The sequence below is a fragment of the Schistocerca serialis genome, chromosome 1 (genome assembly GCF_023864345.2).
Source record: "Schistocerca serialis cubense isolate TAMUIC-IGC-003099 chromosome 1, iqSchSeri2.2, whole genome shotgun sequence".
In the NCBI taxonomy this organism is placed as follows: Eukaryota; Metazoa; Arthropoda; class Insecta; order Orthoptera; family Acrididae; genus Schistocerca; species Schistocerca serialis.
Genome location: NC_064638.1, coordinates 875048305 through 875073852, shown reverse-complemented (window position 1 = coordinate 875073852; position 25548 = coordinate 875048305). Strand labels below are relative to the sequence as shown.

The 25548-nt window shown below is 37.7% G+C and overlaps 1 protein-coding gene across 1 annotated transcript in view; it reads right to left on the bottom strand.

Moving 5' to 3' along the window:
- The window catches only part of LOC126442591 (cilia- and flagella-associated protein 251-like), a 246814-nt gene that overhangs the window by 76607 nt on the left and 144659 nt on the right, over nucleotides 1-25548 (bottom strand). The window contains exon 5 of the mRNA XM_050090718.1: nucleotides 18632-18786. Coding sequence (XP_049946675.1) covers nucleotides 18632-18786 — 155 coding nt within the window. The remainder of the gene's footprint in view (nucleotides 1-18631; nucleotides 18787-25548) is intronic.

Below are 25548 nucleotides of genomic sequence, written 5' to 3'. Positions count from 1 at the left end.
AAAATTCTGTAAATGAAGCAGGCAAAAAGGAATACAAACGTCTCAAAAATGAGATCGACAGGAAGTGCAAAATGGCTAAGCGGGGATGGATAGAGGACAAATGTAAGGATGTAGAGGCTTATCTCATGAGGGGTAAGATAGATACTGCTTACAGGAAAATTAAAGAGACCTTTGGAGAAAAGAGAACCACTTGTATGAATATCAAGAGCTCAGATGGAAACCCAGTTCTAAGCAAAGAAGGAAAAGCAGAAAGGTGGAAGAAGTATATAGAGGGTCTATACAGGGGCGATGTTCTTGAGGACAATATTATGGAAATGGAAGAGGAGGGAGATGAAGATGAAATCGGAGATACGATACTACGTGAGGAGTTTGACAGAGGACTGAAAGACCTAAGCCGAAACAAGGCCCCGGAGTAGACAACATTCCATTAGAACTACTGACAGCCTTGGGAGAGCCAGTCCTGACAAAACTCTACCACCTGGTGAGCAAGATGTATGAGACAGGCGAAATTCCCTCAGACTTCAAGAAGAATATAATTATTCCAATCCCAAAGAAAGCAGGTGTTGACAGATGTGAAAATTACTGAACTATCAGTTTAATAAGTCACAGCTGCAAAATACTAACGTGAATTCTTTACAGATGAATGGAAAAACTGGTAGAAGCCGACCTCGGGGAAGATCAGTTTGGATTCAGTAGAAATGTTGGAACACGTGAGGCAATACTGACCCTACGACTTATCTTAGAAGAAAGATTAAGGAAAGGCAAACCTATGTTTCTAGCATTTGTAGACTTAGAGAAAGCTTTTGACAATGTTGACTGGAATACCCTCTTTCAAATTCTGAAGGTGGCAGGGGTAAAATACAGGGAGCGAAAGGCTATTTACAATTTGTACAGAAACCAGATGGCAGTTATAAGAGTTGAGGGCCATGTAAGGGAAGCAGTGGTTGGGAAGGGAGTGAGACAGGGTTGTAGCCTCTCCCCGATGCTATTCAATCTGTATATTGAGCAAGCAGTAAAGGAAACAAAAGAAAAGTTCAGAGTAGGTATTAAAATCCATGGAGAAGAAATAAAAACTTTGAGGTTCGCCGATGACAATGTAATTCTGTCAGAGACAGCAAAGGACTTGGAAGAGCAGTTGAACAGAATGGATAGTGTCTTGAAAGGAGGATATAAGATGAACATAAACAAAATCAAAACGAGGATAATGGAATGTAGTCGAATTAAGTCGAGTGATGTTGAGGGTATTAGATTAGGTAATGAGACACTTCAAGTAGTAAAGGAATTTTGCTATTTGGGGAGCAAAATAACTGATGATGGTCGAAGTAGATAGGATATAAAATGTAGACTGGCAATGGGAAGGAAAGCGTTTCTGAAGATGAGAAATTTGTTAACATCGAGTATTGATTTAAGAGTTAGGAAGTCGTTTCTGAAAGTATTTGTATGGAGTGTAGCCATGTATGGAAGTGAACCGTGGACGATAAATAGTTTGGACAAGAAGAGAATAGAAGCTATCGAAATGTGGTGCTACAAAAGAATGCTGAAGATTAGATGGGTAGATTACATAACTAATGAGGAGGTATTGAATAGAATTGGGGAGAAGAGAAGTTTGTGGCACAACTTGACTATAAGAAGGGATCGGTTGGTAGGACATGTTCTGAGGCATCAAAGGATCACCAATTTAATATTGGAGGGCAGCGTGGAGGGTAAAAATCGTAGAGGGAGACCAAGAGATGAATACACTAAGCAGATTCAGAAGGATGTAGGCTGCAGTAGGTACTGGGAGATGAAGAAGCTTGCACAGGATAGAGTAGCATGGAGAACTGCATCAAACCAGTCTCAGGACTGAAGACCACAACAACAACAACATATCGATACAAAGAATAAAACTGTGAATGTATGGTGTGCTGATCGCAGCAAGATTGAAGTGATCTTGTAGACAATTGCACAGGCACTTACTTGTCTGTTTAAATAACAGATTAATTATTTACAGTACAACTGACTTGGTTTGCTTTCTTAGTGGAGACAGACATATTGTGAAAAGTGCCATGCAGCAATTGCGTACCATAAATTTGAAAATTGCAACTAAAGTGTGTAACAAACATTATGATGTCAGGATACATCACATGTTAATGAAAGAAGTATGTTTTATTTTTGTTGTTGTATGCAGATACATAGATTGGACTTAATTCTGCAAAAACCAACCATACCTGTTATATTTACAGTTGGCACTCAATATCAAGGGGATCATCTAGTAACACCGATTATGGATTACATGCTCAAGGATCATGGACTAATGATGCGAATGTCAGTGACTAGCTGGCAGGATTGGGTAAGTGGCAACTGTTTTGAAGCAATGTTGGCTAAGAGACACCACAAACTACATTGTTTGTTTCATACAGAAACAACAATAACTTCTCTTGGCCATTCATTTTATATTATTGTAAACTGCCATATTGTAATACTATTCAGTTTTACATTCAACAACATTCAGATCACTGGCTAACACTTGATTGCATTCATTTAATTAGTCCTTTCAGTATCATAATAACTTCACAAATCTATTAATTTCCAACACAGACATTTTTGCAAACAATAGCTACTAATACCTCATTAAGATTGAAAGTTTCAGTTTCTTTTCATTTGCTATTAATTTCCAATGTTTCATTATTTATGTAGTCTGTAAGTGTTTACCTATATTTGCATGTTTTGTTGTTCGGTATTTAACGTCATATGAGCTACTGCGCTCTGCCAATGAATTGCGCACTGAATTTTGCATGCTATGCATTAACTGCCATTGCATTAGTAGATAGAATCATGTCATGAGTTGTTCAGTTTGTTTAGGAGAATGATTTACCAGTGGTAATCTGTTTGATTTGGGGCTAATGGGTGACCATTCGTAATTCATAATGTTATAGCTTTTGAGTAATTATTTGTACGTGTGAATGTAATGCTGAGCCATAGTGAAGAAAAGTGGAATATTCCTGGTTCCAATTATTTAAAATTAACTTTAGGGGAGATGGATGGGAGTATTGTCCGTCCAAGTTGTTGAACACAGATGAGTCAAAAAAGGAGCTAGATCAAAAATACAAACAAAACTTGAAGGATCTTCAATGGGAGTCAGATGATGTTTGAGTTTAAGTAGGAGGTAAGTAAAGATTTTAATAAATTCAGATAATTTTCTTTTTTCTTTTTTTTTTCACTGAGTCTGCAAAATTATGATTAAACAGGATGAAAGGGTAGCTAGTTTCCAGACATGGTGAAGTGAACAAGCAGTAGGTAACGATACAAAGCCTACTATGGAATATGTAGAAAAAGAATTAGCCATTAAATTGGAACCAAGTGTCAAAAGGAAAGTAGATGAGATTGGAGGAGCAGAAAGTATGTTTGAATTGCATTTAGCAAAAATGGAAGATGGGCACAGAGAACTGATGAAAGAACTGAGTGGGAAATAAAAACTTTCAGCAAAATGATAGATGAGTCAAAAAAGGAGCTAGATCAAAAATACAAACAAAGCTTGAAGGATCTACAACAGGAAGTGGATTATGCCTGAGTTTAAGTGGGAGGTAAGTATAGATTTTGATAAATTTTACAAACAAAGATCAGGTAGTGATAGTGGGTAGAGCAGGGAATATTCTTGATAGGGACAGGGAATATGATGTGGGTAGTGACCTGGTAAAGATGACAACTCAATCTGGTGGCACTAATGTGCATTTCGTGCAACTGTTTCAGTGCCATGATCAGCCTCATCTTAATGCGGCTGTTAGGCACGTTAACATGGGGCTGGAGAGGGCCCTGATGGTAGAGGACATGGGTCACATTACAGTGGTGTCAGTTGGGTCCATCAGCAGATCAGGTTTCACTAGGCATGGCCTGCATCTCAATAGGTATGGGAAGGGGAGGCTGGCAAAGCTTACAGGTGACAGTGTAGTGGGTGGTGGGAGGATCACTCATTGAAAAATTCCTGTAGTGGTTGGTGTTAGAGCTGCACCTTTTTTAGATTGAAGTCAGCTGATGGGTATACCTGCTTAAAGTAAGTCCCGCTAACTAAGGGCTCACATTCAGATGATGTCATGTTTACAAGTAGAGAAGTAATAATCATATTTCATCAAAATATACAACGTATTAGAGATAAAGTTAGTGAACTGCTTACAGATGTTGACTCTGAAATTATTGGTATGTTGGAGCATCACTTAAATAATTTGACAATTCAGAGGCTTCCATTACCAGGATACAGATTAGCTGGCTGTTTTTCAAGGAGTTCCTTTCAGGGTTAGGGAATGGCTATGTATGTAACAAACAGCATTCAATTTGAGTCCATAGACCTATCACAGCACTGCACTGAATAGATATTTGAATGTTATTGAAACTAAACTTCTAGTTGTTGTTGTTTATAGGTCCCCCCAACTCTGACTTCAGGGCATTTGTGCTCAAGCTAGAGAGGGCTCTTGATTCACTTTGTAGGAAGTACCAGAGATTAATTATATGTGGCGACTTCAATATAAATTTTGTGTATGATGGTGCAAGAAAAAGGATGTCGGTAGATCTCCTAAACTCTATGATCAGAAGCAGACTGTGTTTTTTGCAACTAGGGTGCAGGGGAGCAGTAGCACAGCCATAGACAATATTTTTATTCATTCTTCATTACTAGATAGGCATTCTGTTAGTAAAAGTGTGAATGACCTTTCAGACCATGATGCACAAATTTTAACATTAAAATGCTTTTGTACTCAAACAGATGTATATGTAATTACAAACTACGTAGGAAAGTTAATCCAACAGCAATTGAGAGTTTTTTGAACCTTGTCAAGAAAAAAGAGTGGCAGGATGTTTATAGTGCGATAACATTGATGATAAATATAATGTTTCCCGTAACACATTTCTCATGCTCTTTGAGAGTTGCTTTCTATTAGATTGTTCTAAATGGAGTACTAGCAGTAATAGACAGCCTGAGTGGCTAACTAGTGGGATAATGGTATCATGTAGAACAATGAGGGAATTATATCAAACTGTTAGAAGTAGTCACAATCAAGCTACAGTTGCTCATTACAAACAGTATCGTAAGGTGCTTAAAAATGTTATTAGGAAGGCAAAGAGTACGTAGTATGCAAATAGAGTAGCTGATTCACAGGATAAACTTAAAACCATATGGTCAGTTGTGAAGGAAGTGTCTGGTCAGCAGCACAAGGTCGACAATATAGTCAGTTTGCAGTAAAAATATTTCTGTTACTGATAAATCAGATATATGTACAGTATTTAACAATCATTTTCTGAGCATTGCTGGTCAATTATATAAAAATTTAGCTTCTACAGGGAATCATATAACTCTCTTGGCTAAAGCCTTTCCAAGATTGATGTCTGAGGGGGTTGGATTGTTTGGGGGAGGAGACCAGACAACGAGGTCATCGGTCTCATCAGATTAGGGAAGGACGGGGAAGGAAGTCAGCCGTGCCCTTTCAAAGGAACCATCCCGGCATTTGCCTGGAGCGATTTAGGGAAATCACAGAAAACCTAAATCAGGATGGCCGGACACAGGATCGAACCGTCGTCCTCCCGAATGTGAGTCCAGTGTGATAGCCACCTCGTTCGGTTTGATGTCTGAAATACTCCTTTGTGATACAGATAAGGGGGAGATTAAGTCAATAATTAAATCACTGAATACTAACGACTCTCATGGTTATGATGGAGTGCCTAGCAGAATATTAAAGTACTGTGCTGCACATGTGAGCCCTGTATTTAGCCATATTTGTAATTTTTCCTTTAGGAATGGTCAGTTTCCTGAATGATTAAGGCACTCAGTAGTAAAGCCACTTTATAAAAAGGGAGAAAGGGATAAAGTAGACAATTTTACACCTATTTCTAAGCCGTCAGTGTTTGCTTAAGTTATTGAAAAGGTTGTGTATTTAAGGATAATTGAACATTTTAAATCACACAATTTGCTATCAAATGTACAGTTCGGCTTTAGAAGTCGCTTAACAATTGAAAATGCTATATTCTCTTTTCTCTGTAAGGTACTGGATGGGTTAAACAAAAGGTTTTGAACACTAGGCATTTTTTTTAAAATTGAACTAAGGTGTTTGATTGTGTTGATCACAAAATATTGGTCCAGAAGTTGGATCGTTACAGAATATGGGGAGTAGCTCACAACTGGTTCACCTCTTACTTTAGCAACAGACTGCAAAAGGTCATTATTCACAATGCTGAGAATGTCTGTGATGTAGGGTCTGAGTGGAATACGGTCAAGTGGGGGGCACCCCACAGATTAGTTTTGGCGCCACTTCTACATCTATAGCTACATCAATACTCCGCAAGCCACCTGACGGTGTGTAGTGGAAGGTACTTTGAGTACCTCTATCGGTTCTCCCTTCTATTCCAGGCTCGTTATTTATATAAATGATAAGCCCTCTAATATTATGGGTAATTCTAAAACATTTCTGTTTACTGATGACACTAGCTTGGTAGTAAAGGATGTTGTGTGCAACATTGGGTCGGTTTGAAATAGTGCAGTTCATGATCAAAGTTCATGGCTTGTACAAAATAAACTAACGCTAAATCACAGTAAGACTCAGTTTTTACAGTTTCTAACACACAATTCAACAAAAAATGACGTTTTAATTTCATGGAATGGGCATATAATTAGTCGAACTGAACAGTTAAAATTTCTAGGTGTTCAGAAAGATAGTAAACTGTCGTGGAAAGCCCGCGTTCAAGACCTTATTCAAAGACTTAATGCTGTCATTTTTACTATTTGAACAGTATCTGAAATGAGTGATCATTCAACATGAAAATTAGTCTACTTTGCTTATTTTCATTCGCTTATGTCATATGATATTATATTCTGGGGTAACTCTTCCCATTCTAAAAGGATAATTTTGGCTCAGGAATGGGCAGTTCAGGCAATAAGTGGTATAAGTCCATGAACCTCTTGTCAACCTCTGTTCACGAGTCTGGATATTTAGACAATGACCTCTCAGTATATATATATATATATATATATATATATATATATATATATATATATATATATATATATATATATATATATATATATATATATAAAAAAACAAAGATGAGGTGACTTACCAAACAAAAGCGCTGGCAGGTCGATAGACACACAAACAAACACAAACATACACACAAAATTCAAGCTTTCGCAACAAACTGTTGCCTCATCAGGAAAGAGGGAAGGAGAGGGGAAGACGAAAGGAAGTGGGTTTTAAGGGAGAGGGTAAGGAGTCATTCCAATCCCGAGAGTGGAAAGACTTACCTTAGGGGGAAAAAAGGACAGGTATACACTCGTACACACGCACATATCCATCCACACATACAGACACAAGCAGACATATTTGGTCTTTAAATATGTCTGCTTGTGTCTGTATGTGTGGATGGATATGTGCGTGTGTACGAGTGTATACCTGTCCTTTTTTCCCCCTAAGGTAAGTCTTTCCACTCCCGGGATTGGAATGACTCCTTACCCTCTCCCTTAAAACCCACTTCCTTTCGTCTTCCCCTCTCCTTCCCTCTTTCCTGATGAGGCAACAGTTTGTTGCGAAAGCTTGAATTTTTTGTGTATGTTTGTGTTTGTTTGTGTGTCTAGACCTGCCAGCGCTTTTGTTCGGTAAGTCACCTCATCTTTGTTTTTATATATAATTTTTCCCACGTGGAATGTTTCCTTCCATTATATATATATATATATATATATATATATATATATATATATATATATATACTGAGAGGTCATTGTCTAAATATCCAGACTCGTGAACAGAGGTTGACAAGAGGTTCATATATATATATATATATATATATATATATATATATATATATATATATATATACTGAGAGGTCATTGTCTAAATATCCAGACTCGTGAACAGAGGTTGACAAGAGGTTCATGGACTTACACCACTTATTGCCTGAACTGCCCATTCCTGAGCCAAAATTATCCTTTTAGAATGGGAAGAGTTACCCCAGAATATAATATCATATGACATAAGCGAATGAAAATAAGCAAAGTAGACTAATTTTCATGTTGAATGATCACTCATTTCAGATACTGTTCAAATAGTTATATATATATATATATATATATATATATATATATATATATATATATATATATATATATATATATAAAAACAAAGATGATGAGACTTACCAAACAAAAGCGCTGGCAGGTCGACGATAGACACACAAACAAACACAAACATATACACAAAATTCTAGCTTTCGCAACCAACGGTTGCTTCATCAGGAAAGAGGGAAGGAGAGGGAAATACGAAAGGATGTGGGTTTTAAGGGAGAGGGTAAGGAGTCATTCCAATCCCGGGAGCGGAAAGACTTACCTTAGGGGAAAAAAAGGACGGGTATACACTCGCACACACACACATATCCATCCGCACATACACAGACATAAGCAGACATTTGTAAAGGCAAAGAGTTTGGGGCCCAAACTCTTTGCCTTTACAAATGTCTGCTTGTGTCTGTGTATGTGCGGATGAATATGTGTGTGTGTGTGTGTGTGTGTGTGTGCGAGTGTATACCCGTCCTTTTTCCCCCTAAGGTAAGTCTTTCCACTCCCGGGATTGGAATGACTCCTTACCCTCTCCCTTAAAACCCACATCCTTTCGTCTTTCCCTCTCCTTCCCTCTTTCCTGGCGAAGCAACTGTTGGTTGTGAAAGCTAGAATTTTGTGTATATGTTTGTGTTTGTTTGTGTGTCTATCGACCTGCCAGTGCTTTTGTTTGGTAAGTCTCATCATCTTTGTTTTTAGATATATTTTTCCCACGTGGAATGTTTCCCTCTCTCTCTCTCTCTCTCTCTCTCTCTCTCTCTATATATATATATATATATATATATATATATATATATATATATATATATATATTCCTTACTGTCATTTCTTGTTAACAATATTAGCTTATTCCCTAGAATAAGCAGCTTTCATTCAGTTAATACTCAGCAGAAATCAAACCTGCATTTGGATAGGACTTCCTCAACTCTTGTGCAGAAAGGTGTGCAGTATACTGCTGCATCCATTTTCAAAATAAGCTACCACTCAAATTCAAAAATCTTAGCAGTAATCTACGTGCTTTCAAATCGAAACTGAAGAGTTTCCTAGAGGGTCACTCCTTCTATTCTGTCGAGGAGTTCCTTGAAAAATTAAGCTGATTCTTGTTCTATTATTGATTGTGTTTACTTAAACTTATGGAATGACTTTTTTTGGGTTCATCAACATTTTATTTTTATCTGTTATTACTTCTATGTAGCAATTACATGTATGACACATTCAATGAACTTGGAGATTTGTTCCTCAATTTGGTCCTATGGAATTTGACCTGTAAATAAATAAATAAATAAAATTATGTTCAAGAGACATTTAAAGAAACATAATTTCAGTTAAATGAAAAACAAAATAAATCTGAGATTTTTACAAAGGAAAAAGTAGAATGCTTGAATACAAATGTAGAGACCAAGCTGAAAAGTGTGAACAAAGAGAAATAGAAGTGAAGGATTACTGCGATCGAGTTTTACAGGAACATAGCCAAAAGAGGTTATAAAGGACCACTTCTGTGACTGAGAATACAGAAGGGAGTTTGGAGAGAACAGTACAAGGTAGAAGTGGTGCTGCTTCAGCTTTGGTAGTACATGTGAGAGATGGGAGTACTTTTAATAGCATACTTTTTTACCCTAAAGGGATGTACATCCATTCTCTTTTATACATCATATGAGAAATCAGTTTACTGTAAACTGGATAGAGAAAGATACGTTAAAGAGGGCCTTTGCTTGGTTAAAAGGAGTAAGTTTGGATCGAGAACCAGACGTGCCTGACAAACATGAAACTTTTGAGGAATTTGAGTCAGCTTTTCTGGGAGATTACTGGTTCTAAGAGAAACAAAGTGATATTATAGAAGATTTTAAGAGAGCTCTGTGTTATGATAGGAGAAACAGGGTAAGTATGCAAGAATACTGTGAAACATTTGTACAGTACTTGGGGTGACAGGAATACTGCAGAGATGCTAATATAGAAGTCACCTCCCAATAAAATATGTTAACTGATAGAGCGTAATAAAAATATTAAAGACTTTTTGAATAGAATGATGGATGTAGACAGATAGCAAACAAATTATTTGCTTCGTGAAAAGAGAGTCTCTGAGTGGTACCATGAGAACCAAGGTCAAACTAACACAGCAAACCAAGTAAATGTGAGAGGTAGAGGAGGACGAAGTCAAATCAGTTCCAGGGCTAAGAGTAGAGGTCCTGATAGCAGAGTAGAATTTCAGATGGGAAACGGCACCCCACAACAATGAGGGCCCATGCTGGGGCAGGTAAAACACTTGGGCCTACCAATGTTACAAGTTGCCATGATGAGACAAGAAGTTTAGTAATATATAATATGGATAATACTAATCATGGTGATAGAATACATGGAAGTGAGAATTTGGCAATTGAGGTGATTGCACCTGAAATTAATTGTAGAAGTAATGTAGAGCCAGTGGGTTCATGTATGTAAATGTTTTCCCAAATGTATATTGGAGTTAAAAAGTACGAAGAGGTGAAGGGAGGTGAGAGAGAGGAAGACGAAGTGATACAAATTGAAGTTGTTGACAATGAAGAAGAAGATAGTGATGAAAGTAGTTGTAAAGGAGAAGAAGAAGAAGAAGAAAGGATACAAGAGATGAATTTCTGTTACACTTTAGCTTTTTAGTATTTTTGTTTTTAGTCCTTTATGTAGGTTTTCATTTCTTGACTCATCACATATGAATCACATATGAAGTCCCTGTTGTTGTATACTTATTACTGTAGCAAAAAGTGTTATGGAAATCATTGTTGTTACTTTGTTTCATGACACAAGCACTCTTTCAACCTATTTTGTTTTACAAACCTATGCAATCAAGTGAAAATTATATACTTTTATGTTTATGTTTCCTAGCATTATTTTTCCATTTGCATGTTGTAAACAAATTAAGAGACATTGACTACTATTAAATTAACACTGATCATGCTATGAAACCTATTAAACATCCTCTGCCTTAACTGGCCACATAAACTCAAAAAAATTCAGATTCCACTTATACTTCAAAAAATTAAATTATACACTCCCTACACCTTCATTCATTTTTCCTTGTGGATCCCAAGCTTTACACTGAAAATTTATTGCACTCAATGCATTCACCTTGTCTGTGTCACTCTAACCTTATACAGTTTCAAATCCACTATGTTATTAAGTGTAAATTTCTTCTTTGACTTTTCATCTCTACAGGGGAAAGCCAGTTTTTCCTCTACAAAATTCAAAGATCTCTCTCCCTTCATAATATCATAAGGAATAAATCCTGTTACATCATGATTTACATACTTGTTACATCTTAAATATTCTCAACATCATCTCCCAATGAGTTGTGAATGCTGGTGCAGTATGTGTGGCACAACCATTCAATTTCCCTCATATTCCATCTTCACGATTTCCAGCTGGATAAGACGTTGCTGTCTATATTACTGTTACTCCATGTTGGGTGAGATCTGCCTCCCATCTTTTACATGCAAACTGTGACCCCTTATCGGAAAGTATGGTTTTTGGTTTGCCAAATTTCACAAAACTGTCCTTCTCTAATTTAGTTTGAATCACTTTGTCAGTTGATTTATGCAAAGGATAGAGGTTTATAAATTTAGATAATACTTCCAACACTACAGTGAAATAGGGAAAAGCTCCCTTCATGTTCTGCAAAGAACTGTAAAAATTGGCTGCCAATAATTCAATCAAATCATGTAGTTTAACACTTTGCATGGGAAGCCTACAAGTTTGATTAGTAACCTTGGTTCTCTGACACTTGTCACAGGTTTAAAATGGGCACTTACCCTCCTAACCATGTTGTCAAGAACTACACACTCTCTTAGTTTTTGTATATATTTCTTAGGAACTACATGTCCAAAACACAAATGTGTATAAACAATTATATCATCTATGTATTCACTCAGCCAATACACCTTCCAATCTTCTGAATTTTCATTACATCAACTGAACAAAACTATATCATGTATCTTGTAGTATTTCAACAGTTTATTGTTGTTATTTGGCTTATCTATTTCCCTTTTTATTGTCCTCCTTATCTCACCATCATTCTGATGCTTTCTCATGTATTTGCAAATTCCTCCTGTTTTCTTCTCTCCCTGAACTCCTTTTATATAAAATAGTTTTACATGATCCTATCTACATCTTGTCCTAACTTTTTTCTCCCAGTGGTTGTCTGGATAATTCACCTGCTACTTTGTTCTGTGTACTTTTGACATACTTGATTTCAAATTCAAATTTTTGCATAAACACTGTTTGCCTCTTCAACTGTGAATACATTAGTCTAAGTTTCTTGAAAAAATATAAGTGCTTGATGAGCAGTGTAAATGTTAGTTTTGATTCATCATGGACTATCTCTGAACTTTTTGTATCTCCAAATTATCACCAAAGCTTAATGATCAATCACTGTAATTTCTACTGTAGCTAGTCAGTGATCTGTTTGCAAAGACTGTTTTCCCATGGTCTTGCTTTTCATCATTCCAAAAATTTTGAAACAATTGTACTCCATTACTGTATACACTAGAGTCAGTTCCTAGACAGAAAGGTCGACTAAGGTGAGGATGGTATAACATTCTGACCTCATTCAAATCCTCCTTAAAATGATTAAAAGCTTTATGACACTCAGCTTTCCAAACAAAATAGCTACGTTAGGACTTAACAACCTGTTCAAACATGGGTTATTGAACACTTGACCAGAAACAAATTTTGTATAACAAAAAATTAGACAAACCCAGAAGACTTTAACTGTCTATGATTCCTCAGAGATCTATATTCCTTAATTGCTCTTATCTTTTCAGGGTCAACTCTAATGCTGGTGATGGATAAGATCCTACCTAAGAAAACATGGTAACACATTTTACTGTTGTGTATTGACACAAAGAACTTTTAACTACTAATGAATGGTGTGCTGACCACAGCAAGATTGAAGTGGTTGTGTCAACAATGGCACAGACACTTAATTCTCTGTTTAAACCAAAGATTAATGATTTACAATACAATCGACTTGATTCACTGTCATAGCATGGATGGATATACTGTGAAAAGTGCCACACCACAATTGCATTCCATAAATTTGAAAATTGCAGCTAAAGTGTATAACAACTATTATGATGTCAGGATACGACACACTTTAATGGAAAGAAGCATGTTTTATTCTTGTTGTTTTATGCAGATACACAGATTGGAGCTAATTCTGCAAGCACTGAGCATACCTGTTACATTCACAACTGGCACTTATGATCAAGGATATCAGCAAGACAACATCAATTACTGAATCACATCCTCAAGGATCATGGACTAATGACACGGACATTGACAACTCACTGGCAACATCGAGTAAGTGGAAACTGTTTTGAAGGAATACTGGCAAAGAGAAACCTTAATGTTCTTCATTCTAATCAATGATGTAAAAACTCTTCATATAGAAACAACAATAACTTTTCTTGGCCATTCATTTTGCATAATTGTAAATTGCATATTGTAATATTATTCAACAGTGTTGTGTAAAGGAAAATTGCCTCTCACCATATAGCGGAGATGCCAAGTCGCAAACAGGCACAACAAAAATACTCTCATAAATGTAGCTTTGGGCCAGAAAGACCTTCGTCAAAATTAGACATGACCACATACATACACACTCACACAAACACAACTCACACACACATGACTGCAGTCTAAGGCAGCTGAGGCCCCACTCATACTTGGGTGCCCGAAACTGCAGTCGTGTGTGTGAGTTGCATTTGCGTGTGTGTGTATGTGTGTATTCACGCCTAATTTTGATGAAGGCCTTACTGGCCAAAAGCTATATTTGTGACAGTCTTTTAGTTGCGCCTATCTGCAACTTGACATCTCCACTATATGGTGTGTGGCAACTTTCCTCTTCACAATACTGTTACTTTCCATCCTGGATTTTCCATTACAATATTATTCACCTTTACATTCAATAACATTCAGAACATCAGTTAAAGGTTGGTTTCTTTCATGTAATTATTTCTTTTCATAACTGTAATAACTTTACAAACCAGTAAATTTCTGACACAGTCATTTTTGCAAGCAATAGTTACGATTACTAATGAGAAAAGAGTTAAAGACTTTCAATTTCTTTTCATGTAGTTTGTATGTGTTTACCAATATTTGCATATTTTGTTGTTAAACATTTAATCTCATATGAATTATTGTGCTCAGCCAATGAATTTTGTACTCTACCTCATCAATCGCTCTTGCATTAGTAGGTAGAAACACATCATGAGTTGTTCAGGTTGTTTTCAAGAATATTTTGTCAGTGGTAATCTGTTCAATTTGGGGCCAATTGGTGATCGTTTGTAATGTTACAGTTTTGAGTAATTACTTGCATGTGTGAATGTAATGTACAGCCAAATTGAAGAAAAGTAGAGTGTTCCAGTTTCCAGTTAACTTAAAATTTCGGCCAAGGTAACTTTAGGGGAGAAGGATTGGAGCAGTGTCAGTCCAAGTAGTTGAACATGGTCATTTCTAGCCCAGTTGAGGTTCAAGGAGGTGCTTTTTGGATCATACAATTACATTTTGTGATACACACTGATCCACTGTCACCACATATGACATCCAAACTAATTAAGATATTCACACTGTGTTCGGCTTCACACTACTACACAAAATTTTTACATCATTGAATAAATCAAGACCCAGGAGGCTGGGGCATTGCAGTGTCAGTTTTGTCTAGTTTGGTCTGAATATGCCAGTCCAATACTAACCCTTTTTGAATCATTGTGATTTTGCTTGACTCACAACAATCTGTAACACACACAAACAAAAATTTTTTTGGTTGTCATGAAAGCCAAATGTGGTGTGAATATCTTAATTAGTTTAGATGCTGTAACACATTGAGGTTATAACATGCCTTTTTGAGGCACCCTGTATGTCCAGTGATAATTCCTCTAACAAGCTCCTGCTCAGAACTGAATGTTTCAAGTTTCTTGTTGCAGTATGATGCTACTTCTTGTTACCTACTTTGCTGAATGTATAAATGTTTCTACTTCTTCTAGTTTCACTTTATAGTTTAGTGACCATTGCTGCTCCTAAGACCTCATGGTAGCTGACACCAGTTTAAATGTGGCCCTCTGAAAGAGGTCAGATCCAATACATTTTCCTCATGCTGCACTTCTGCACTATCTGCTCTAGCTAGTTTTCAGATATGGGACTTAACATAGGTTCACAAGGTGTTTTTGTACTGACCACTTATAAAATTGTAATTATACCAGTTCATTGTTGGATGAAGGATGTCTCCACCAGTGATGACAGTTTGACTGGTGAACATACGCCTACAAACTGAGGTTTCGTCTACAATTTTTGGTTACATATGAGAGTCAGTCTGATAGTCAACAGAAATATTCAGTTATGTGTTTATGTTCACCCTTGAATTGAGTCCCATCCAATAATTTTGTATGCATCTTCAATTGTGTCTTGTTAGATTAGAGTTTCTTGTAGTATGCAATAAACACACCATCTCCATTTTTCATTAGTCTATCTTTTTCATATACACTTAGATTTACCCCAAAAACCTTGCTGCTATCAATTTTGGGTCTTAATCAGCTTTCTGTGTGTAGTATTATGTGAAATCCACTGTTTTTTATGAGTGCTTCAGACTCTGCTACTTTGTTGTGAATACTTTTGCAGTTGATCCCTATGATTTTAAAAAGCCTCATCTGTTGGCAAGGGTTGGAATGGGAGGATTTCTTTGGATCCCATACTAGTACTTTGGGGTCTGCTGTAGCAAACGTTACTGGAACTGTATGGAGAGTCACGTTATCTAGAAACTCCTTGAGTGGAAAACATACTATCAGTTACCTGGGTGTGCGTCTCTTAAGTTGTAGTACAGACCTGACCCATTTAGGGCATCCTACAGTTCCCAGACCTGTGGTGCACATCCAGGAATCCACAGTCACACATACCACGTAATCCTTAAAGCCTCTGGTTCAAGCCTTTCACTCACCTCTGGGACAGGGGGTCTTCATCAGTTAGGGGGGCAATGACAAATGTTGTAGATTGTGAGCTTCTTTAATATCCCATAAGAAGAATGCTCTTCTCAAATTTCTCTGCCAAAAACTGGAATGAACAAAGTGTGAATGCAGAGACCTTACAACAAATGTCACTTGTTTTAACACAATCCACAGTTTTTTGCACATTGTTCCCTCAATGGTTGCCAGAACAGCCTGTTCAACATGTTGAAAGAGGACTCCACAGCAAGGTCATCCATAGGACAGTTTGTGTGGTAGGAGGGCGAGGGGCAGATCTGGAGGTATGATATATTTTTAACATTCTGGAAGACAAATGGTGGCTTCTTGTAACAAGCCACACAAAGAAGCCAGTTCCAACATTGCTAGAAATCTGTCATTTTCTTGAAAGGAAAAATCTGACTGCACTACATTTCTTTCCTTTCCCTGGGAGTTGCAGAGGGAGGACAGGCTTGTTGTTGGCTATGGCCACCCTTATGGCAGGGATATACATTGATTGCATGAGGTGATCCTTCCCATCCCTTACTGCCATTTTCTTAAGAGTTACCATTATTTGCCATACACCTGAACAGCCAACAATTAACAAGCTGCTATCCATTTATATTTGCCTCCCCTCAACACAGGAAACAACAGAATTGCCAACAGGTGAGGTGTAACTTACTGATTCGATTCCTGTTTCAGAAGAAAACAACACCTCAGACTTGTTGGTTAGTGGTTGGCTGTAATAAGCTGAATTCTCACTTGTGCATATATTCCTACCACTGACATGTCCTCACAGATAGATATATCTTGCACTTCTTGTGGAGGAGATGGTATCCACCGGGGAGCAATTAAATGAGGTACCTTTGGTACCACTGTTATGACAAGAGAAAAACTGTACATGAAATTTACTGTTCCCTTGAAGGTACTTGGGCTTTTGAGTCATGATTGTTTTTTTAAATGTGGGTTATGCTCATTAACAGTTTAAAAATTGTGGAACATTATAATGAATGTAGAATGCACTTTACCACAGACATGTCACTCACAGTCAAGTGAACATGTGGCTAAAGGCATAATATATCTCATCGACGGGCCATATCCTCAAAATATAATAGAAACTGTGATTCCTCCGGTATGTTGGATACGTATCCTTTGACAGCCCACCCAACACACATAGTCCCAGCAACTTCCAATTTTGTGACAGCACTCTGACCAACTTAGCTACAGCAGTCAGAGCAACATCCAGCTACTAAATCATCCTGTGCCCAAGAACAGTATTTGCATTGTGCCTGGTGCAATGTTTTACATGTCAGTAAACAAATATTTTTAAACTGATGTTGCTGCTTCTCATTTAATTTCAGGATCTGTTAAACTGCAAGGTTTACAATTACCTTTACTTTCTGCAGCAACTAAATTTCAACACCAATATTGCTGTTATGACAAGAGAAAAACCTTTGATAAAATTTATTGATTACCTGAAGCTTGGAGCTTTGTTGTACCAAGTTACATTCACTAACAAAATTACATAACAAAATCAAAAATAGTTGAAATGTACAAAAATGGAGACAATATACATTGCTGCTGGAGAGGAAGGTAAATTTAAAATAATATAACACATACCGCAGGAACTGTACCCTGCAAATTCTGATTTACTATAGACTATCTTATCCACAGCATATGTTACTTCTAAAAATTATCAAAACTATACCATTAGTCATGTAGGTATACACTGAAAATTGGAGAAATGGAAAAAAAATACAATGGCCAAATTTGAATGAAGCAAAATAGATTGCTTACAAATGAATATGATCAGTCACAACAGCAATAATTTTTTTTTTTTTTTTTGTTTTTATATAAGGTTATTGGTTTCAGTCTGTTTCAGACCATTTCCAGGTACACAACATGATGGTATGTGGTGGTTATGAACAAAGCAGACGCTACACCTCAACTGCTTACATCATTCGTTGAGATGTAGTGCCCGCTCCATTCACAGCCACCATCTACCATGACGGTGTGGGTCTGAAGATGGTCTAAAACAGATCAAAAACGCTAACATTATATAAAAAAGGTTTATTGTGGTCATGAATTTTCATATTCAGTTTTAAATAATAAATGAGCTGCTGCACTTCAGAGAGACATGTTCTCAAACATTACTGATATAGATTACTACTTCTGCTATAGCATGAAACACATTTTTCATAGCACTCAATATTCAAAAATACACAATATGTCATTACACACATAAATTTTGATGTAATCAAAATAACAATTTTCTTTGAATTTTATATGAAGTTTTTAGATTTGTTTCTGAAGCAAATGTTTCTGATACAAGTGATTCTACTCAAACATGATGGAAATACAAGAAGTCAGCTTTTATTTGTACATAAACATACAAAATATAAGGAGTTTTCTCTTAGTAGGTTTCGTGACACCTTCTACATTATTGTGCCACGGATGAACATTGCCGTGTCAGTGTCTCCCTCTGAAAACAGTGAAAACCATAGGGCACAACAAAGCACATCTTCTGCAAGAAGTGGCTACCAAGTCTAATTAGTATGTCAAGAACAATTGGTTTAGTAAGTATTTTCCAACATACCTTCAGGATACTCACTGCCATATGTCCATACCCAAAATGCAAGTGTTTGCTCTGGGTCACCACCAACACTTACTAGATATTTTGCATTGTGGCTCAGTGCTACAACTCTACTTCCATATTCACCATGAGGATCAAAGAGTGTAAGAATAGGAACACTGTAAAAGCAAATAAGAGAACTAAGCATAACATTATAGCAACTGAAATGTGATTCACTTTGTACACACAAATCACAAAAGAAGTAGGTATTACAGCAGAATATGAATACCAAAAAACTATGCTTCTATATTTCTTGTCTAAAATATTAAAAACAAATTAAGATCACAAACATGACTATTTATTTAATTATTTACATTTCTTCTTGCACGTATTGATCACATGACTTTTGCAAATGTCATAGTTTACAAAGGTGTAGTAGCATATCGATTAGTGTATAATGTCGCAATACATGCAATATTTATCTAAAAAGGTTGATAGACAACATGTACAGCTTTGAATTCTTTTAGTGAATACCAGTATTTATTTACAAGAAAAGATTTTAATTTGTTTGAAATGGATCCCAGCATGTGCTCTTATGGATTCTGGCAATCTGTTGTACCAGATTGAACTACTATTATACGGACTGTGGTCTGTTATATCCTCCCCATTGTCATACACAATAAGAAGAGAGGTCCAATCAGCACAAGTCATCACATGGGAATTAGCAGCCTATATAAGATGGTTTATACACATAAGAAAAAAAATGGTCTCAGCATTGACTCCTGTAACACACCCTGCATTACTGTTTCAGTCATAGATTAATGTTGATTTTTCTCAACCCATTTTGATCATGTATTTTTTTTAATGTCTGCAGTTTTTAGGTACCAGTACACTGTCAGGAGTTCAAGAGATGAGTGTATGATACTGCATACTCCCAGTTTCTGCAAGGCAAGAGCGTGGTTGACCAGATCAAAAGCGTTTGTGAGATGTAAAAATATGACCACAGTATTCTTTCCTTCCTCTAGATAGCTACAGATTAGGTGCAAGAATACTGAGACAGCTGTTGTGATGTAGCGATTTTCTCAAAATACATGTTGGGTTTCTGTCAGCAGACTTTATTCTGTGGAAAAAGCACTAACCACGTGCAAGTCTTGCTTACTCGAAAATGTACTAGATGTAGGAATCAGTGGTATTGGTTTGCAGTTTATGTATTGGACAATCCTGTTGTTTCATGTGTTGAAAAATATGTTATATCCTCCTGTCACCATATCAATTGGCATAAGTCACTAAATGGTAATTAGGAGGTTCCTTTGAGGAGCATCGTCAGATGACTAAATAGAAAAGGATCAATCATTTTTTATGCACTGGTCTGCCAACCCTCCTCTTCAGTGCATTGGGAAACATACCCTCTCTGGTACAACAATTATTGAGATATGTAATTGGTTTAACGACAACATTGATACCTTTTTAATTAGTGATATGGAGTGAACATCCCAACCACTTGCTTTTTAGTTGTAGAATTATTATGCTTATCTTTTGTCCTTTTACTTCCTCGAATTCAAAGCCTTTGTCTGTCGTGTAGTTGTGTACTGGCTTGCTGAGTGTTTCTGTGACTATGTTCAAGAGATAAAATCCTGGTTAAGAATGTTACAAACAGTTTTTTCAACTTCTATCAGATGACCTTCATGCCTGATATTTATTGCTTCACCATCTGTGTTCATACACGTTTTACAACATTCGTTAATGAGGTTCCAGAAGGCATGACTTACATTCACTGACTCTGTTATTGATTCAAGGTGGACTTGGTTCCTAAAATTTAGGATTTCTGATTTGAAACTTGGTATTGGTAAATTTTCCTTTTAAAAATTTACAGCCCAACTGACTTGTACGGTATACAGAGGTCACAGATATTCTGTCTGAGCTTGACTAATGTAGCTAATAAGTTTTAACTTACTCTTTCTCCCCACTGATTGGGAATTTTTTTTTAATTGAATGACAGGAGTCAAAATGTCTAAAGAGAAGTGATAGAATTCATTCCATTTATTATCCGATCTTTCTAACTGGTCGATACTGCCACAATTCTCTCTAGCTAGTGTATCTTTGAACGTGATTATGTTCAAAGTGGTTGGGCTTCATTTCTGCCATATTATGTTTTTTAGTTTCTGGAGGATCCTCATTTGAGTAATCAATTTTCTGATAGTAATGATCAGAAAACTGAAATTCTAGGTCACTGAACTTCATCATATTTGCAAACTGCATAGTCTGTCCTAGTAGAGGTGAAATCTGTAATCCTGGTGTCACATTTGCAAGATTACATCAATTCAATAAGTCTGACAATTTTAAATTACTAATATTACAGGAATTTGCATCAATATTTAAATCAGCCAGTACTGTGATGTCATCAGCTCGAACTTCATCAATTGTCTTACTGGGGATGTTGAGGAAATGGTCCAACTCCACATTTAGCAGCACCCAACACTTTGTGTTCCACTGCTCTATTCATCTGTAACATATCACAATGCCAGACAATTCAAGTGATCCTATAGTGCAATACTGTTCAAGAAATAACAGGGTTTTCTTCCTCTTAAAAAAAAAAAAAAAAAAAAAAAAAAAAAAAAAATGTAGATTATGTTCATCCATGAAAGCTTGCAGCAAGTGCAGTTTATTTCTTAAATACACTCCTGGAAATGGAAAAAAGAACACATTGACACCGATGTGTCAGACCCACCATACTTGCTCCGGACACTGCGAGAGGGCTGTACAAGCAATGATCACACGCACGGCACAGCGGACACACCAGGAACCGCGGTGTTGGCCGTCGAATGGCGCTAGCTGCGCAGCATTTGTGCACCGCCGCCGTCAGTGTCAGCCAGTTTGCCGTGGCATACGGAGCTCCATCGCAGTCTTTAACACTGGTAGCATGCCGCGACAGCGTGGACGTGAACCGTATGTGCAGTTGACGGACTTTGAGCGAGGGCATATAGTGGGTATGCGGGAGGCCGGGTGGACGTACCGCCGAATTGCTCAACACGTGAGGCGTGAGGTCTCCACAGTACATCGATGTTGTCGCCAGTGGTCGGCGGAAGGTGCACGTGCCCGTCGACCTGGGACCGGACCGCAGAGACGCATGGTTGCACACCAAGACCGTAGGATCCTACGCAGTGTCGTAGGGAACCGCACCGCCACTTCCCAGCAAATTAGGGACACTGTTGCTCCTGGGGTATCGGCGAGGACCATTCGCAACCGTCTCCATGAAGCTGGGCTACGGTCCCGTACACCGTTAGGCCGTCTTCCGCTCACGCCCCAACATCGTGCAGCCCGTCTCCAGTGGTGTCGCGACAGGCGTGAATGGAGGGACGAATGGAGACGTGTCGTCTTCAGCGATGAGAGTCGCTTCTGCCTTGGTGCCAATGATGGTCGTATGAGTGTTTGGCGCCGTGCAGGTGAGCGCCACAATCAGGACTGCATACGACCGAGGCACACAGGGCCAACACCCGGCATCATGGTGTGGGGAGCGATATCCTACACTGGCCGTACACCACTGGTGATCGTCGAGGGGACACTGAATAGTGCACGGTACATCCAAACCGTCATCGAACCCATCGTTCTACCATTCCTAGACCGGCAAGGGAACTTGCTGTTCGAACAGGACAATGCACGTCCGCATGTATCCCGTGCCACCCAACGTGCTCTAGAAGGTGTAAGTCAACTACCCTGGCCAGCAAGATCTCCGGATCTGTCCCCCATTGAGCATGTTTGGGACTGGATGAAGTGTCGTCTCACGCGGTCTGCATGTCCAGCACGAACGCTGGTCCAACTGAGGCGCCAGGTGGAAATGGCATGGCAAGCCGTTCCACAGGACTACATCCAGCATCTCTACGATCGTCTCCACGGGAGAATAGCAGCCTGCATTGCTGCGAAAGGTGGATATACACTGTACTAGTGCCGACATTGTGCATGCTCTGTTGCCTGTGTTTATGTGCCTGTGGTTCTGTCAGTGTGATCATGTGATGTATCTGACCCCAGGAATGTGTCAATAAAGTTTCCCCTTCCTGGGACAATGAATTCACGGTGTTCTTATTTCAATTTCCAGGAGTGTATTATATCTTTAAATGCATAAGGTAGAATTGCTTTTTCTGTTCAGTTTTGCAGTGTTTGCTGTAGCAGAAAGATTTATTTTCATGGGAGAGATACAAAGTTTAAGTCTTGTTAACATTTACATTAAAATATTTGTACGGTGTAAGAGCAACTTTTTTCTGTACACAAGTTTTCAGTTCCATCCTGGACAATGGAGGTTCATTTCATAAGCATGGGAGAGGGAGAGATGTTTGTATTGTTTCTCTCTTGTGTAAATCACCATTAAACAAACTGAGGCAAGTTCCTCTGGTGTGTAGGGCATGTTACTACTTCTGCTGCTGGTGGTAATGATGTTTCAATTCCCGGTTCACTTGCAAACAAACTGTATTCATTTATTATCCCTTTGACTGTTGTGGATGAGTTAAATGGTCAAGATGTGTTTAAACATGGTCTCTGGGTTATCCTTAACCCTTGAGTGAGCATGCTGATATTCATAACAGGAGCAGGTGGGCAGCGTACATTGTAGACATGTAAAGAATAGCTACCTTTATGTTAACAAGGTAAATATGTATGAGCAAAATCACACTTAAATCTTAGTTTAATCACAGAATGATAAAATAAACTTATGTGGCTCTTCCCACTTTCCCTGTGGATATGTTGTAAATAGTCTTCACTGTTTTGCTGCTGGATCATGTTGTGCAAATTTCACAATATTTCCTCATAGCAACTGTCCAACAGCTTCAGGTGGTTCAACCTTGCTGGTGGCTAGGTACAACTGATGGTATCCACACATCAACACCCTGTTTCTAGAACACACATGCAAATAATGCAAAGGCATGCAAATCATGCATGCACAATGATTTCCAGATAGATGGTGCCATACTCAAATGCCCTCTGCCAAAAATCACAGATTGGCTCTTTTGCACGTGCACTGTACACTGTGTTTACTAACAGCACGGCCAGATGTTATCCACTAAAGACTGTATCAGACCAATATTGTGACAGGTCTGTTATCAAAAAATCTCAATTTTCAGATCGCAGCCAATGGTGGGTGTGCTCAGTTTGTAACGCCGGAAATGCATATCCTCTTATTTCCATCTATTGCACTGCAAATTTTTTTCCATATTTTGTTACCTGAAGATATAACATTTCTGTGTCTTTATATATTGTAATTGTTTTACTGTTTGTGTGTGTGTGTGTATATATATATATATATATATATATATATATATATATATATATATATATATATATATATATATATATATATATATATATATATATATATATATATATATATATATATATATATATTTATTTATTTATTTTTTTATACATTTATGTCAAAGTATAATTGATTTGTTTTGTAAATATTATTTGTATTTTTACGTTCTATGAAACGATTACATTGATAGGTCGTGCGGAGAACCAAAGTGTTTAGGATCTTTGGGAGCATGAACTCGGCCACGTGGAGCACGGGCAGAGCAGACAGAGTCTGGCTGGAGTAGTACGGTTGAGCAGGTGTGTTGTGTGATGCTCCCATGAGTTGCTGTGCTTTCGGGGTTTGGCAGCATGTAATTGCGCTCGACTTGCTATGATAGTTTCAGACATGGTGTCGCGGACGGGAAGCATTAGCTGGCGCACATCAAGAACCCATTTCGACTGGTGTCCGTGTCGAGAAGGAGGCGCGCCAACATCCAGCTTCTGCAACAGCAACAGCCGACAATGAGTGACTGTCGCCACCTCCTCGATCAACGGCTTCAAACCTTCAATCAACCAACAAGGAAGACTGGAAGCATGTAAAGTTTTAGAACTGTATGGCAGACCTTAGCTTTTAAAAATGTTGCATCACAAAAATACAGCAACTTAGCATGAACCTTTGTGGCTCATTGTCCCAATTGACTACCAGGTAGGGTCCCTTCATATTCTGGAATGAACCCGAGTGTCGTTGAAATTCATACGCCAGCATTAAAGTAATATCATTCCATCTCACTGCTTTAATTTCAAAGTTCAGTTAAAGTATTCATAGCTAGCTACAATATTTAGATTACACAAGCAGAAATTAAGAGTGCGAGTTTTATTACCATCTTTTAGCTACTGCAGCTAAGCTTGGTACGTACTAAATTTTACTATTGTTAATTGTTCAGAATAATTTAATTCAAGTTCAAAGTTAAATCTCTTATTTCTAAATTGCATAGATTCAAGTAGTTTTGAAATGATTGTTGAGGTAGCCCAAGACTAACCTTATTACTGAATTTCGTAGTGCTTCAGAAACAAATCTCACTATTAATTTCAGTCACTAAATTAACTTTCAATTTTCCGGTTTTATTAATTCTTTTGCTAAATTAATTCGGAGTGTAGTGAAATTTATTACTTTCGACAAACTTTCAGCTTTCACACAACACATGTCAACCTTCAGTTGCCACACTTTTAGTGCTAATTATATGTGCAATAACCTTTTTTTTCAGTTATTATAGTAGTTGTCCATAGGGCTGGTGACCGTAATTTTCCCCAAATCTCAAATATCTAATTAACGCCAACTAATTGTTAACATGACGACTGCACATTTACTTTCTTTATTAATTTTACCCTTTTCTCAAAATTAATTTCCACCAATTTCATTTACATTTTTCCTTTCATTTAGATGTAATCCTTTCCTCCCTCTTTACTGACAGATTAACTTCGGTGACGATTGCTTCTCCCAAATTTCCATTAGATACACGTGGTTTAATTTTTCACGGTCATTAAGGTCAATAAGTGAGGGGGAGGTTACACATGGAGACCTGGTGACAGGACAATCTTTGGACTTGAGGTTTGCTCTGGACACGAATTTTGCATTGTGCAAATCTCGTAACAAAGTACTG